This window comes from Plecotus auritus (assembly GCF_963455305.1).
Source record: "Plecotus auritus genome assembly, chromosome: 1".
Lineage (NCBI taxonomy): Eukaryota > Metazoa > Chordata > Mammalia > Chiroptera > Vespertilionidae > Plecotus > Plecotus auritus.
This window is the reverse complement of record NC_137770.1, coordinates 63559187-63577558: the sequence shown is the minus strand read 5'-3', so window position 1 is coordinate 63577558 and position 18372 is coordinate 63559187. Positions and strand designations below refer to the sequence as shown.

Genomic DNA, 18372 nt, shown 5'->3' with positions numbered 1-18372 from the left:
TGTGAATGCTTTGAAAAAGATTTGTTCTATACTAAGTATTTCTGCATTAGCTTAGTTTAACTAATTATAATTAATACAGTATATACAGTAGTGTTTGGAAAACAGTCTAAAGCAGTGGTTCTCAACCTTTCTAATGCCGCGACCCTTTAATACAGTTCCTCATGTTGTGGTGACCCCCAACCATAAAATTATTTTCGTTGCTACTTCATAACTGTAATTTTGCTACTGTTAATGAATTGTAATGTAAATATCTGTGTTTTCCAATGATCTTAGGCGACCCTGCTAGCGGTTCTCAACCTGTGGGGTTCTCATAACTGCTGCTGTAGAGCCTAAGACCATCGGAAAACACAGATATTTACATTATGATTCATTAACAGCAAAATTACAGTTATGAAGTAGCAACGAAAATAATTTTATGGTTGGGGGTCACCACAACATGAGGAACTGTATTAAAGGGTCGCGGCATTAGAAAGGTTGAGAACCACTGGTCTAAAGCTAAATTATTTTTTTAAAAGATTATGTTAAAAATAAATGAAGAATTCTACTTCTGGCAATGAACTAGATTGCTTTGGACCATCTCTGCCTCTGGAAACTAGAAAAACTAAAAGTAGGTAAGTAACATCTATTTTGAGGCATCAGAGGGCTACCAAGGCAATCAGAACTTGTGGATTAAGGATCCATGAGAATAGGAAAACTTTTAGAGATGGGATCACCAATTGGCACTCTTTTCCCGACAAGTAAAGGAGGCAGGCAGAACAATGTAAAGAGTAAAATGTTGGTAAATCTAAATGAAAAACAATTATGTTTTGGGGTTTAAAATACACAAATAAAATTCATGCCAACAAATAGCACGTAAGCCATAAGTAAAGTAAATGCACTTACAAATGTTCTAAAGGATATTGCATTGTCCGAAAGTAGTAAAAGTACTAATTTATAATAGTAACAAGTTAAAAATGTATTCATACTGTTTGTAAGAATACTGTAAGGCAGGCTGGCGTGGCTCAGTGGTTAAATGTAAACCTATTAAACAGGAGGTCATGGTTTGATTCCCCGGTTGGGGCACATGCCCAGGTTGCGGACTCCATCCCCAGTGGGGACGTGCATGAAGCAAGCTGATCATTGATTATTTCTCATCATTGATGTTTCTATATCTCTCCCCCTCTCCCTTCCTTTCTGAAATCAATTAAAAAATATATTTTTAAAAGAGAATATAAAAATAAAAAATGTGTAAATAACATGCTAATAAGGAGGAAAATAATAAAAAATATTTAATTCAAAGGCACAAGAAAAGGGAACAAAGAAAAAGTGAGACAACAGACACTTTTTTAAATTTTTTAAAAGAAATCCTTAAACGTAAGGAAAGGTTAACAGTAAAAGAAAAGAAAAAATTAGCTATACTGATTACTGAAAAAGCAGGCTTAGTCAACAAAACTGACAAAAAAATAAGACATTTTATAATGATAAAAGGTTCAAGTCACCAAGGTATAACAATTATATATTTTATGCACTTCTACAAAGAACTTAAAAATATATAAAAGAATTACTGGGACTGGTTTCCTGACATAGCATTACATAAACTTCAGATAACAAGTATATATTATTTAAATAATAACATAAATGAAGTACGGAAATCAAATATGTGACATACTTTAGCTCTGTAGGAATGAGAACCCCCTTGAAAATTTATGACTCCATAAGCATCTGTTGGGCTCTGTTCTGTATGCTTTTCCACAGACCATTCTTCTAATGCCTGATTAAAATGGTCACCCAATTTCACATCTGAATATTTCATGGCAAGACTTGCAGTAAAACAAGCATGTTGCTTGACCAAGCGACCACAAAAACACCTAAAGAAAAACAATAAAATTAAAAAGACTTTAAAAAATTAGTCAATGAAAAATTGAATTAAAATGAATGAATCAAAGAATAGAAAAATAACTTGGGCTTTTGATTTTAATACAGCTAAAATATTATCTTCACTACAGCACTGAAATAGTACAAATACATTAGTATATAATGATATATTCATCTTAATTTAGTGTGAGCTTCTACAAAATATAGTATCTATATACATAAAAAGCCTGTGGCCCTAACACCGTAATGACCAAAAACTGGTGTGGATGGGCGGGGCTGCAAGCATGGTGAGCCACGCGATTTTGCGCACTGGGCTTCTAGTAGTTATATAATAGGAATAGTATTCAAACAGAGAAAGAAATGAACCACTAATAGACACAATAATATGACGTATCTCAAAATCATCATGCTGAATGAAAAAAGCTGGATGCCACCAAAGAGTGCATATTTATATGATACCATGTATACAGAATTCAAGAAAATACAAATTAATTTCTATACTCAAGGATATGTTAAGAACTGCTAGACAGCAGTAGGCTATATAATTTCTAAAGTTCACAAAAGACAGGCAATAGTTTAGTGTTTCTGTCAGAAAGAATCAAGAGATCTCATAATACAGGAGGTCTATAATGTAATAGGGTCCTCAGGAGAGTAATGCCTATTAGAAAGGCTAAATAAGACCAAGACTGCATATGCCGTGACAGAGTTTAAGAGCAAGACTTGAAAGGACCAAACTAACCCAAAGTTACTTAACTGCATGCTAAAATAAGTCCAAAGCTAGTGGAATACAACAAAACCCAGCATCCAAAACATCAAATTCACAGTGTGCAGCAACCATCAGAAATTACAAGGCAATCAAAAAAGCAGGAAAATATAAGTGAAAAAATATCAGTAATGAAGACCCAGAAATTATACAGAGGTAGTGAAATTAGCAGAAAAGGACACTAAACAGCCATTATAAATAAGTTCAAACTATTAAGAATATGTTTGGAAAAATTAGAGGAAAACATTAACAGGATGAGGGAGGAATTGGAAAGGTTTTATTTTTAAAACTAGAGGTCCAGTGCACGAATTCATGCACCAGTGGGGTTCCTTGGCCTGGCCTGAGGGACTGGGTAGAAACCAGCTCTCCAACATCCTCCAAGGGGCCCTGGATTGTGAAGGGGTGCAGGCTAGGCTAAGGGACCCCACCTGTGCATGATCAGGGTCAGGGAAGGACTCGGGAGGTTGGCCAGCCAGGGAGAGACTGCGGGAGGCCTCCAGGGCGTGTCTGGCCCATCTCGCTCAGTCCCGATCAGCTGGACCCCAGCAGCAAGCTAACCTATCGGTCGAAGTGTCTGCCCCCTGGTGGTCAGTGCACATCATAGCAACTGGTCGACTGTCCCCTGGTGGTCAGTGCACGTCATAGGGAGCGGTTGAGCAGCCTTAGCATATCATTAGCATATTATGCTTTGACTGGTTGAACGAACAACCAGATAACCGGGTACTTAGCATTATTAGGCTTTTATTATATAGGCTACCCCAACTAGGATAGCTAAAGAAATATCTGAAATGAAAATGTCCTAGGGTTAGATTTATAAAATATTAGACACTACAAAAAACAACAACAGTAAACTTGAAGACAGCAATCAAATCTACCCAAAATGAAACACTGAGAGAAAATACTGGGGGAACAAAAGAAGTAAGAACATTAGTGACTTGTGGAATAATTTCAAGTAGCTGAACATACACATAAATCACCAGAATGGAGGGAATAGAAATAAAGATTTGAAAACTATTTTTTTTAAATATATATTTTATTGATATTTTACAGAGAGGAAGGGAGAGGGATAGAGAGCCAGAAACATCGATGAGAGAGAAACATCGATCAGCTGCCTCCTGCACACCTCCCACTGGGGATGTGCCCGCAACCAAGGTACATGCCCTTGACCGGAATCGAACCCGGGACCCTTCAGTCCGCAGGCCGACGCTCCATCCACTGAGCCAAACCGGTTTCGGCTTGAAAACTATTTGACTGACATATCTGAGCAGTTCAATAGGGAATAAGCAAAATGAGCTTGAGGAAATCACAATACGACACCACTGAAAGCCAGTAATAAAATCTTAAAAGCAGCCAGACTACAAGTGTCATATTAGGTACAGAAAAACAAAGAATGACAGTAGGTATCTTATTACAAAACATGCAAGCCAAAAACTTACTGTTACATCTTTAAAATACTAAAAGGAAAAAAACTATCAAATTAGAATCCTAGGAATAAATTTAACCAAGGAGATAAAAGACCTGTACTCAGAAAATAAGACACTGAGGAAAGAAATCAAAGAAGGTACTACTAAATAGAAGAATATACCATAATCACAGATAAGAAGAACTAATATCATTAGAATGTCCTCACAAACCAAAGCAATCTATAGTTTCAATGCAATTTCTATGAAAATACCAATAACATGTTTCACAGAAGTAGAATAATCCAAAAATTTATAAGGAACCATAAAAGACCCTGAATAGCCAAAGCAATCTTGAGGGAAAAAACAAAGTTGGAATTCTCAGGCCACCTGATATCAAACTATACTATAAGGCTATAGTATTCAAAACAGCATGATACTGGCATAAAAAGACATAGATTAATGGGACAGCATAGGAAGCCCAGAAATAAACCCATACCTATTTGGTCAATTAGTATTTGACAAAGAAGGAAAGAACATACAATGGGGTAAAGACAGTCCATGCAATAAATGGTGTTGGCTAGGTAGTTTAAATGCCATCCTTCTAAGAAATGGGTATTTGTGGTAGGTGGAACTTTTTGCTTGAAATTCTGAAATTATATAATCAACATCAAATTAGCAGAAAAAATAAATTAGTTATTAGTATTAAACACTAAAAACAACATGCCACCATCTATATAACTCTGTATCTTTATATCTATGATAAAATATACAAAAATTCCCAGGTTAACATTTTCAAAGGAAATATCTGTATATATTTTTTCTCAAAAAATTTAATATTGTTAGTTTTCTCATATTGATTATTGTGTGCACACAATGAAAGGTATTTACTATGCATTTGATATTCAATTATTTACACAAGTAGTTATGTTATAGCAAATAAATAAAGATCAGAATGTAACAGAGAAATATAAAAATTACCCTTTACAAGTGGCTTAATGCAATAATGGCTTATTAAGTAATATTGTGATATTATCAAACTACTATTACCTAAAAAAATAAATAAGTGGTGTTAGGAAAATTGGAAAGATACATGCAAAGAATCAAGTGGAAATTCTAGAATTAAAAAATATAATGCATGAAAAATTTTTTTTTTAAATAATCCATGAAATAAAAAATTCACTGGATGGGCAAAACATTTTGAAAATTACAGATATGAGATTTAGTGAACCTAAATACAGATCAGTATACACTGAGTGGCCAGATTATTATGATCTCTGAACGCATAATAATCTGGCCACTCAGTGTGTGTGTGTGTGTGTGTGTGTGTGTGTGTGTGTGTGTGAAAGAATGTGCGTGTGTGTCTGTGTGTGTGTGTGTGTGTGTGTGTGTGTGTATATATATATGTATGTATGTATGTATTAGAGGCCCAGTGCATGAATTCATGCATGGGTGGGGTCTGGCCAGCCTGGCCAGGGGGAGGGGACATGGGCAGTTGGCCGGCCTGCCTGCTGGTTGAACTCCTGGTCAAGGGAATAATTTGCATATTAGCCTTTTATTATATAGGATATACACTGAGTGGCCAGATTATTATGCGTTCAGAGATCATAATAATCTGGCCACTCAGTGTAAATTTAATAAATGTAAAAAAGTTTTGATTTAAAAAAAAGGCACCAGTGACCTGTGGAAAACATCAAGCAATCTAACATAAGTATAACTATAGTCCCATAAGGAAAAGAGAAAACAGAATGAGGCAGGAAAATAATTTAAGAAACAACAGCTGAAAACTTGTCAATTTGGTGGAAAATATGAACTTGCAAATATTGACACAAGCAAAGTAAGTACAAAGAACCACTCTCAGGCACATTACAGACCTGACTCTGAAAACCAAAAATACAGAAGAAAAAAACCACACAACACTTTAAAGTAGCTGAAGGAAAAAAAAAGACCCATTACATACAGGAGAACAGCTATATTAATGATAGCTAACTTTTCACCACTAACAAGAGCCAGAATACAGTATAATACCTTTAAAGTGCCAGAATAAGAGAAGTGTCAACTCAGAATTCAATATCTAGTGAAAATATCCTTTAAGTCTGAGAGTAAAATTAACATTTTCTGATAAACCAAGCTGAGAAAATTCATCTCCAGTATATCTGCATTATACCAAAGGCTAAAGGAAGTTCTTTAGCTTGAATGGAAAAACATCAGATGGAATTTCCAATCTAGAGGAACAAATGAATATTAAGACCAGAGATGGTAAATCTCAGTATATCTAAAATGAATTCATTCTATGCACATTTGTTCCTAACCTACCAACCAGAGACCTATTTGTCTTCCTCTTATATTCTTTCATCAGATCTTAATGAGCATACTATTTACTTAGTTGCCAAAGTAAGAAATTTAGGAACCATCTCGAATCCTCCTTTCTCCATACATCCACTAAATCAGTGATGGGCAAACCGTGCCTCACGAGCCACATGCGGCTCTCTGGCCCCTTGAGTGTGGCTCTTCCACAAAATACCACGTGCAGGCGCGCACATACAGTGCGATTGAAACTTCGTGGCCCATGCGCAGAAGTCGGTTTTCGGCTCTCAAAAGAAATTGCAATTGTTGTACTGTTAATATTTGGCTCTGTTGTCTAATGAGTTTGCTGACCACTGCACTAAATCATATTGAGTTTGTCTCATTTATCCTTTCAAATATGTCTATTTCTCTTCATCATCATAGCTACTATCTTAATTCAGCCTTTATTTCGGAGTTGCCAGAATTACTCCAAAGCTTTCCAAACTATTTTTTTCTCCCAATTCAATCTCCATTGCATTGAAACAAAAAAAGAAAAAGAAGCCTGTTACTTCCCTATACAATATCTTTTTAACATGAAATCAAAATCATGTGGCATATACACAAAGATCTTAAATGATTTGGCCCCTACTCATTTTCCCATACTCACATCTCTCCAACATCCATCTTACATTCTCAAGTTTGGTGACAGAACCATAATCACTTCCACTGTCAAGTTTTCCCACATCCTATTCTCTCTGCCTAAAATCACTTTCCATCCACCTTTACACAACTAATTCACATTTAACTTCAGAACTCTGCTCAGGTAGCTTCACTTGAGTTTCAAGCAACTTTACCTGGTCCTTCACCTCCCAGGTCTGAGTAAAGTAACTCTCAAATATATAGCCTATAAGTTTTATCCCACTGTATTCTGATGTTTCTAATATATTAGTTTTATTTTTTTAAATGTGTGCAAGAGTTATGTTATGAAACTTACCTGACAAGTTGCTGACAAATTTGACATCCTGGAAGGCATCTATAAACAAGGTAAATTTATTACTTAAAGGGGAAAAGTTTTTTATAATTTAAACTAACTTATATAAAATCTATATGAAAGAATAAAACAAAGAAAAATTATATAGTTTGTAACTACTTTTTTAAACTCACATGGTGTTTATATTTTTAAATACAAGTAGGTATAACATAAAATCCAGGAACTATAGGAGAAAAAACTGATAGATTTAATTATGTAAAAATACAACATTTCTACATGACAAAAATGTGCCACTAATAGTCTGAAAACAAATTGAGAAAAATATTTGCAGCCAAAACCGGTTTGGCTCAGTGGATAGAGCGTCAGCCTGTGGACTGAGAGGTCCCAGGTTCGATTCTGGTCAAGGGCATGTAACTTGGTTGTGGGCACATCCCCAGTGGGAGGTGTGCAAGAGGCAGCTGATCGATGTTTCTCTCTCATCGATGTTTCTGACTATCTGTCCCTCTTACTTCCTCTCTGTGGAGAATCAATAAAATATATTTAAAATATATATATATATATATATATATATATATATATATATATATATATATTTATTTGCAGACCAAAAGGTTAGTTTCCCTAATACATAGAGCTTCATCAAATCATTTTAAAAAGGAACATATATGAACATATAATTCATTAAAAACATACATATGAAAAGACATTTGATTAGAAAAAGTATTTTTAAAAACCTTTAAGATAATATTTTCATGAGAATATAGAATATAGTAGTCATATCTCTTGGGGGGGGGGTATAAATTGATATAATCTCTATGAAGGGCAAGTTGGCAGTACTCATCAAAATAAAAAATGTAGACTCATTCTCAAAATCTAATTCCAGTACTAAAAGTATAGGCTAAAAGCCGAAACAGGTTTGCCTCAGTGGATAGAGCGTCGGCCTGCGGACTGAAGAGTCCTGGGTTCGATTCCGGTCAAGGGCATGTACCTTGGTTGCGGGCACATCCCCAGTGGGAGGTGTGCAGGAGGCAGCTGATCGATGTTTCTCTCTCATCGATGTTTCTAGCTCTCTATCCCTCTCCCTTCCTCTCTGTAAAATATCAATAAAATAATAAAAAAAAAAGTATAGGCTAAAAAATATCTGTAACACATATAAAATGATTAATGGACAAGGTTTATTCAGCACAGCTTTTTTCGCCTCACAGCAAAAAGAAAAATAGAGCAGCTAAAATGTCCATCAATTCAGGACTACTAAAACAAATTATGATACAGACATATAATTTAAAAGGATGGAACAATTAAGAACAAAGTGGTTATCATCTAGATAAAAACAATGAACTAAACAGTATGTATTTAAAGTACAGAGGGAGGAGTAGAAAGGGAAGAGTAGAGAGACATCTACATGGACATGCAAATACTGTATCTATTTCTGGAATGTATTCCAAGAAATAGGCAATAATGCTTTCCTTAAGGAAGGGGAACTTAAAAAGGAGGCTTTCACTAATAACTTTTGGTACTTTGTAAATCCATTTGTTAACCTATTCATATAAAATTAATTTTAAGCCCGACTAGCATGGCTCAGTGGTTGAGCGTCGACCTATGAACCAGAAGGTCACAGTTCAATTCCCGGTCAGGGCACATGCCCAGGTTGTGGGCTCCATCCCCATTGTGGGGCTTACAGGAGGCAGCCGATCAATGATTCTCTCTCATCACTGATGTTTCTCTCTCTCCCTCTCCCTTCCTGTCTGAAATCAACAAAAATATATATTAAAAAATTTAATTTTAAAATCAATTAGTATAAAAAGAAATGACCAGCTGTGTTTATAAATTATGTCTCTTGTGAACAGCTACAGCCTAGGATACTTACTTAATAATAGCTTGAGATTCCTTTATTTTTTTAAAAAATATATTTTGATTTTTTTAGAGAGAGAGGAAGGGAGAGGGATAGAGAGTTAGAAATATCGATGAGAAAGAAACATCAATCAGCTGCCCCCTGCACACCCCCTACTGGGGATGTGCTCACAACCAAGGTACATGCATGCCCTTGACCGGAATCGAACCTGGGACCTTTCAGTCCGCAAGGCCGACGCTCTATCCACTGAGCCAAACCGGTTTTGGCACAGCTTGAGATTCCTTTAACATCTAATGAGTACTTTTATTATTTTGATTGCAAAATGAAATTAATAATATTATAGGAAATAAATTCATTAAGGATAATACAATCTATTTTTTAAATAAAGCAATATAACTTTCTCTCAATGAAAGAACAATAGTGTTTTATTTTAGAACTGGCATACTGAACTATGGATATCTTAATTCTAAACCCCATCTGTATGAATTGTTATGGCTTTTAATATGTAAATTAGCAATACAATTTACATCTACATTCCTAGAAGAGTCCAGAAGAAACAAAGGTGTTCTTACCTGTGAGGGTCTTTGGAACTTGGTATAATATATACACATTCCCTCTTGGTCAAAGTGCTTTCTATCCAGGATTTCTGGGACTAAAACAAAAAGTTTTAAAATATGGTTTATACATTAACCCACTATTATTATAAGGAAATAATTTAATTACGAATACATGAAAATAGTTCTATACTATTTAACTGTTTTTCAGTTTGCTAAATATTTATTACAAACTACATGCTTCCTGATGACAGCACACCTAAAATATTAGAATCATCCCATTTAAGTCCAGTGTGATTTACATTATTATAGCTACAGTGTATGCAGATACTGTTGCTTCAAATAAACAAAAAGGAGGGAAATTAAGTTTTAGATTCCTACTATGGGCCAAAAACTTCAAGAGGGGCTGATGTAAAAGTGACTGTCAGATTTAACTAAAAAAATAAAACCTTTCGGTGGCTCTTTTGGAGGATGCCCACCCTTTCTTTCCTCTTAGTCGTGCATCTTTACTTTTTTCTCCTAAATTCTAAGAGTCCTCAGAAGGCTTGCAACTAGGGGAGCATTGCGCAGTGGTAACTCATCCTGGACTTACCCTAAAACCTGTCCCCAAGGTTCCATTCGCTCTGAGTTTTCAGTGTGCTAACAGAAGCCCCACCATGACTTACTTCTTTAACAGTTCTAGGGAGCCAAAGCAGAGCAATGCCTAGGTTCTCTCCTGTTGCTTCTTCTACCCTAAGCTCTCCCTTTGTTTCACTGTCCCAGCTTTAATAAACATACCCCAAATAAAAAATCCTATCTAATAAAAGAGTAATATGCAAATTGACTGTCACTCCAACACACAATATGGCTGCCCCCATGTGGTCAAAGATGGCCACCCCCATGTGGACACAAGATGGCCAGCAGGGGAGGGCAGTTGTGGGCGATCAGGCCAGCATGGGAGGGCAGTAGGGAGGGACTAGGCCTGCAGAGCAGGGCAGTTAGGGGGGACCAGGCCTGCAGGGGAGAACAGTTGGGGGGGACCAGGCCGGCAGGGGAGGGCAGTTGGGGGGGACCAGGCCTGCAGGGGGAGGGCAGTTGGGGGCAACCAGGCCTGCAGGGGGAGGGCAGTTGGGGGGAACCAGGCCTTCAGGGGAGAGCAGTTGGAGGTGTCCAGGCCTCCAAGGAAGGACAGCTGGGGGGACCTGGCCTGCAGGGGAAGACAGTTATGGGTGACCAGGCCAGCAGAGGAGGACAGTTAAGGGCAACCCGGCCTGCAAGGGAAGGCAGTTGGGGGCAACCAGGCTGGCAGGGGAGCAGTTAGGCGTCAATCAGGCTGGCAGGGGAGTGGTTAGGGGGTGATCAGGCTGGCAGGCAGAAGCGATTAAGGGCAATCAGGCAGGAGAGTCGTTGGGAGCCAGCAGTCCTGGATTGTGAGAGGGATCTCTCAGATTGGAGAGGGTGCAGGCTGGGCTGAGGGACACACACACACACACACACACACACACACACTGCACAAATTTCGTGCACCAGGCCTCTAGTTGTAAATATAAAATTGTTTCATATTTGAAAGACAATTAAAATTTAATTTTTTATACCACTACTTAGGCTTCTGCCTGGATCCTTACACTCTGTATCCTGCTATGGGTAAGGGATTAAAAAGGAATGAGACATGTACTGAGATAGGCGAAACTCCATAAATTAGGATACAGTAAAGATCTTAGGTTCCATCGTATATACATTCACATGTAGATATATACAGTATTATATCTCACCAGGACAGTACAAAAAGAGCCTTTATTCCAAAAGGAAACCTCTAGAAGAGATATTCTGGACAAAATTATGATGGGTGAAGTTTTGTGAGCTCCTCTAAAATCATTCAGGTAATGTAATGATAAACATTGGTTTATCTCCCAAATTCTCCAATTCTAGCTCCAAACTTCCACCTGTCATTCAAAAATGTCCATTTCCTAAGTCAATGGTTCCCCTTTAAATAGAATCACTTCACATTTACTGAGAAAAATTGAAGCAACAAGAAAAAAATGTCTACAAACTTCTATCACATCTACCCATCAATGAGTATCTATACCCCATACTCTGTCTTTTTTCCTATAACTGTGCTCCTATTTAACGCCAATTGATCCATTTGTGCTCTAGATCCCCTACCCCTTACTAACTAAAGGACATGCTCTGCCAATTCTCCCTTAATTTTTTCCTTCTTTATTAATTCACTAGAAGCCCAGTGCACGAAATTCGTGCACGGGGGGGGGGGTGGGGTGTCCCTCAACCCAGTCTGTACCCACTCCAATCTGAGATCACTCTCACAATCCAGGACTGCTGGCTCCCAACCACTCGCCTACCTGCCTGCCTGATCACCCCCTAACCACTCCCCTGCCAGCCTGATTGATGCCTAACTGCTTCCCTGCCAGCCTGTTTGCCCCTAACTGCCCTCCCCTGCAGGCCTGGTCACCCCTAACTGCCCTCCCTTGCAGGCCTGGTCCCCCCCACCAACTGCTCTCCCCTGCAGGCCTGGGTCCCTCCCAACTGCCCTTCCCTGCAGGCCCGGTCGCCCCCAACTTCCCTCCTCTGCCGGCCTGGTCACCCCTAACTGTCCTCCCCTAGAGGCTTGATCACCCCCAACTGCCCTCCCCTGCAGGCCTGGTCCCTCCCAACTGCCCTTCCCTGCTGACCTGATCGCCCCCAACTGCCCTCCCTTGCAGGCCTGGTCCCTCCCAACTGCCCTCTCCTGCTGGCCATCTTATGGAAGCCATCTTGTGTCCACATGGGGGCAGCCATCTTGTGTTGGAGTGATGGTCAATTTGCATATTACTCTTTTATTAGATAGGATAGAGGCCTGGTGCACAGGTGGGGGGGCCAGCTGATTTGCCCTGAAGGGTGTCCCAGATCAGGGTGGGGGTTCCCTTGGGCGTGGGGTGGCCTGGGTGAGGAGCCTGTGGTGGTTTGCAGGCCGGCCATGCCCCCTGGCGACCCAAGCAGAGGCCCTGGGATCTGGGATTTATTTATCTTCTATAATTGAAACTTTGTAGCCTTGAGTGGAGGCCTGGGCCGACCAGGGTGTGTGGCAAGCTTGGCTTCCTCCATTGCCTGGGAAACCCAAGCCTCCTGCTCGTTCCCAGGCCGCAGCCATCTTGGTTGGGTTAATTTGCATATTCACTTCTGATTGGCTGATGGGTGTGGCTTGTGGGTATAGTTGGGTGGTGGTTAATTTGCATATTACTATTTTATTAGAATTCCCATCAACATGAAATACACTATTCTCCACATTTTGAAAAACAAAACAAACTTTTGTTTGACTACACTTCCCTCTCAAACTAATACTCCATGTTTCTGCCTCCATCTACAGCAAATTTCATTAGGAAAAGGTTTTACCTCTTTTCTTCTCCCACATTTTCTAAAACCCATTTCAGTCAAGTTTTCAAGCCAATGATTTCCTCTAAACCCAGGAGCCCACTTTCAGGACTCATCTTTATTGATATATCAGCAGCATTTAACAGAAGTTGATCATTCTCATCTTTCTGAGACATTTTCATCAGTTAGTTTCATTTTATTCTCTTCACTGGCCATTCCTTTGTATCTCCTTGCTTATTCCTCTTCTCCCCAATATTTGGATTTCTTTTTTCCAATTATATTCACTCTTTTAGTACTCACATCTAGATTACCATCAATATATTGGTTGACTTACAATTTATACTTCCATGCCAGATCTTTTCCTCAACTCCATACTCATATATCCACTGTCAACAGCTTCATTTTGATGTCCAATAGGCATCTCAAACTGAACATGGCCAAAACTGAACTCCTCTTTCACCCTCATTTCTCATTCAGTCTTCCACACCTCAATGAATGGACAGTTCCATTTTTTAAGACAAAAATCTTAGTGACATCCTTGATATTTTCTTCTTATATATATAATCCCATGAGCAAAACCTATCAGCTTCAAACCATACTTGAAATCAACACTTTTTCAACCTCCACTGCTACCATTCTGATCCAAGCCATCATCATCTCTTGTCTAACTTGGTGCTCTGGCCAGAGTAGCTCAGTTGGTTGGGCATCATCCCTTAATTGGAGAAGTAGCTGGTTCCATTCCTGGTCAGGGCACATGCCCAGGTTGTGGGCTCCATTCCCAGTAGGGGATGTGCAGGAAGGCAGTCAATCAATGTTTCCCTCTCACATAGTTGTTTCTCTCTCCCTCTTCCTTCATTGTTCTCTAAAAATCAATAATTATATTTTTAAAAATAAAGAGAACTGGACTCGTCATTATAAAACTAAATAAATTTATAAAAACCATCAAATTTGTACACTTACAAAAGGCAAATTTTACAGTATATGCATGATTCCACAATAAATCTGTTTAAAAGGCAGGGGAGGATTGCCAGGCATGTAAAACAGAATGAGATCAAATATATGGGTTTTTATTTTTTGTTAATCTTCACCCTAGGACATTTTTTCCAGAGAATGGAAGAGAGGGTGTGGAGAAAAGGGAGGGAAAGGGGAGAGAGGAAGGGGGGGGGGGAGAGAGAGAGAGAGAGAGAGAGAGAAACATCGATGTGAGAGAGACACACTGGTTGCCTCCCACACTCGCCCCAATGGGGCTGGGGATTGACCTGAGACCCTTCGGTACACAAGGTGATGCTCTAACCACTGGGAAACACCGGCCAGGGCTCAAATGTATGGAGTTCCAAAATGAGGAAGTAAAAATAATGGGCAGAGGAAATGTTTAAATAGATAATGAGAACTTCAAAGAACTGATGAAAAATTCTAATCTAAAGATCCTGAAAACCCAATTACCAAAAAGAAAAATCCACATCTACATAATCTAAGTATGTATTAGTAAAATTTCACAATATGAAGACAAGAAAACTTAATATAGTTAATTAGGCTAGATCTGACGTAGAAAATTTCAGAAATGGTCTTCTATTATATTGTACGTTTATACTAATACCTTGAGGCATGTATTTTCAAATGTAAATTTCCTAAAGATAGTGGATGTTTATAAATTGCTTTGTACAACAATTGAAGGACAAAGGAGTACAAAACTCACGAAGGGGTCCTTCTTTGGCTGAACTAGAGATAAAGAATCCCATCATACCACCTAGCCAGTGTGGCACACTTGTTGAGCATTGACCCATGAATCAGGAGGTCATGGTTTGATTCCTGGTCAGGGCACATGCCCAGGTTGCAGGCTCAATCCCCAGTAGAGGGTGTAGGAGGCAGCTGATGGATGATTCTCTCTCATCACTGACACTTCTCTCTCTCTTTCTCTCCCTCTCTGAAATCAATAAAATAAATAAAAAATAAAAGAATCCCATAACACCATAGGCCACACTTGCACCAGCATCTTAGAAAAACAGATCGGGGTCACAGGTTGCTAACAAAGGAGTCCTGGGATCAACCATGCAGCTGAGAGCTCAAGTACAAGGTGACAAGATACACATTGAGAAGATACAGAATCTGCCTGATCTCATGCCCCTCAAAAGCCAATATTCCTCAATACAACCTCATGGACATAGCTTCCAAGGCCCCCAGAAGGGATATGCCCAATTACAGTAGTCACATACACAGGAAAACTCAAAGCTATGACTTCCCTATTACTGGATATTTAGTTTCACAACCCACATATAATTTATCCACATCATAAAAATGTTGCCTAAAAACATAGTTGAGTCCTGCCAGGTGGTTCAGCTGGTTGGAGCATCACCATCCCATACACCAAAAGATTGTGGGTTCGATCCCCAACCGGAGCATATACTGGAGGCAACTGATCAGTATTTCTCCCTCACAGCGATCTCTCTCTCTCCCCCCATCTCCCCCTCTCCTCGCCCTTCCTTTCTCTCTAAAATCAATATAAACATATTCTCAGGTGAAGATCAAGAAACATAGCTGAGCCCTAGCTGGTTTGGCTCAGTGGACAGAGCATTGCCTGCGGATCAAGGGATCCTGGGTTGGATTCCGGTCAAGGGCACATACCCCAGCTGAGAGTTATAAATCCTTCTCAATGATAGGTTTCTATGATTTTTGATTTTCTGAGTTTGTGCTCTACTATCATTACCCAATTAAATGTGCCCTGGATTATAAATACTAGTACACATACATAATAAATTCCTAAATTTATACTCCTCCTTTGGCCAGGCTGCATTACTGAATTTTACCAACAGATGGCACACTACAAACACAAATCTGAAAATTTCTAAACTTAAATGTTCTAGTAAAGTAAAAACTAATTATAATCACAAAATGTTAGCACAAGAGAGAAAACTTAGTCAACTTCAGTGGTTAAAGAGATGCTGGTTTCGGATTAACCCAAGTTAGAATTCCAGCTCTGTTGTTCAGTATCTATGCAACCTTAAGCAAATTTCTGAAATGTGTTTATCTGAAAACTAGAATAGTACCTATCTACAAATATTGCTCTGAAGATTAAACAAAATAATCCATGCAAGGTGTTTTAGCACAACACCTGGCAGCACACAGTTAAATTCCCAACAATGCTTCAAAATTTCATAAATTATAAATTCTTCCTGTCTACTAGGAATAGGCACACATACATTATAAATAACCCTCTAACCACATCCTACTCTCTAAACAAATCAATACCAGCACACCCTTCATGCTTAAATGCTGATGGGAAAAACTGGGAGAGGGGGATTAAAATTCTAGTTCAAAGTAACATGTGGAAATAAATATTTTTTACAACTAAATACACTCTATGACTCTATTAACATTAGAAAGGTGCACCCACATATGAAGGCTCTATGGGACTACTAACCTTCCCACTGACAACCATAAATTCTGGACAACATAAAATTTTTAAAATGAAAAAAAAAAAAAAAAATTTTAAAATGACTACTGAGCGGCACTGAAAGCAACCAGAAGGCGGCAGTAATTGGATGGGGTCCATATGTGAAAAAAAGGAACAGCACAAAGTAAGTCTCCCATTTTTTTTAAGTTTTTCTGCATGAAGACAGGACCCACTCACATCTACTGAGCAGCTAACACTCCAATAGAAATCTCAGTTTTACTGGCTTGAAGAACCAGAATACTAAACTCAAGATGACAACAGCAGCTGAAATGTGGTGGGAAAAATAATCCTGCAAAATAGAGAGTCACTGAAAGGGAACCCTAAATGCTTCATATTAACTGCTCAAATCTCTGGCTGACGCATGAAGTACATATATATGGGGCAGACTCCAAGCAATCCAATTAAGAAGAAAACAGGGAGATCAAAGATGGCTGCCGATGGGAAGGCAGGGTGCAAGATAGTGTGTGAGTGAGACAACGAAAGGAGAGTGTGTGGACGTACGGGGAGTGTCTATTTGTGAGTGAGGGACAGCTATATTCCAAGGGACTGTTGGAGACTGTCGGACCGGGATCCCCTGACCGGGCAGCCTCTACTGCTGCTGAAATCTCTCCCAGAGTGGCCAGTTCTGCCGCAGAGACCGTAACATCTTGAAGGGGAGAGTGGCTGTGATCAGAAGCCTAGCCTTACCTTCAAGTGGGAAGGATCAGATACCTGCTGGGACCCTACAACCACAACACCCAGGGACCAGCTGCGAACCCATAAACACAGGGTCTCAAGCAGCACAAATACGTGGACTTGGATGAGCTATGTACCTTCTCATGGAAAGGTCAGATTTCACCCAGAGAAAGGTGAGGTCTGCGATCCAGGCTGAAGGGAGAAAACGCGCGTAGCGGGATCTAAAGGTTCAGAGGAAGTATGCGCCCCACAAAATCCACAGACATTGGGGCCAGCATAGTCTGCAAATGTGGAAGGGGGTCCACAGGGCTGCTGACAGAAGGGAACTCTAGAAATCAACTCATAGCTTGGCTGGGCACAAAAAGGCAGCCTGAAGCTTTACCAGTAAACCGGCTGCGCTGTGCCAGGGGAATAAGACGTGCACAGAGATGTGAGCAGAGTCACGCGCAGTGCCAGGGCAAAAAAGTTGCGAGTTCGCACACTTACTCTGGCTCTAACTCTACAAAAATTCATCTGGAATAAAAAAATACCCCGAATAGCCACAGCTATCCTGAGAAAGAAGAACGAAGTTGGAGGGATCACAATACCAGACAGACATCAAGCTATATTACCAAGCCATGGTTCTCAAAACTGCCTGGTACTGGCACAAGAACAGACATATAGACCAATGAAACAGAATAGAGAACCCAGACATTGACCCAAGCCATTATACTCAATTAATATTTGACAAAGGAGGCAAGAGCATACAATGGAGTCAAAACAGTCTCTTTAATAAATGGGCTGGGGAAATTTGGTCAGATACATGCAAAAAAATGAAACTAGATCACCAACTTACACCATACACAAAAACAAACTCAAAATGGCTAAAGGACTTGAATGTAAGAGTGGAAACCATTAAAATCCTACAAGACTCCAAAGGCAGCAAAATTGCAGGCATATGTCGTAGCAATATCTTTTTTTAAAATATATTTTATTGATATTTTACAGAGAGGAAGGGAGAGGGATAGAGAGCTAGAAACATCAATGAGAGAGAAACATCAATCAGCTGCCTCTTGCACGCCTCTTACTGGGCATGTGCCCACAACCAAGGTACATGCCCTTGACCGGAATCAAACCTGGGACCTTTCAGTCCGCAGGCCTACGCTCTATCCACTAAGCCAAACCAGTTAGGGCCGTAGCAGTATCTTTACAGACACAGATC

The 18372-nt window shown here is 39.4% G+C and overlaps 1 protein-coding gene across 1 annotated transcript in view; it reads right to left on the bottom strand.

Moving 5' to 3' along the window:
• Positions 1-18372, bottom strand: part of TRPM7 (transient receptor potential cation channel subfamily M member 7) — a 135026-nt gene that overhangs the window by 104436 nt on the left and 12218 nt on the right. The window contains exons 2-4 of the mRNA XM_080678086.1: positions 9719-9798; positions 7298-7336; positions 1649-1847 (exon numbers count right to left, since the gene is read on the bottom strand). Of these exons, the coding sequence (XP_080534212.1) occupies positions 1649-1847; positions 7298-7336; positions 9719-9798 (318 nt within the window). The remainder of the gene's footprint in view (positions 1-1648; positions 1848-7297; positions 7337-9718; positions 9799-18372) is intronic.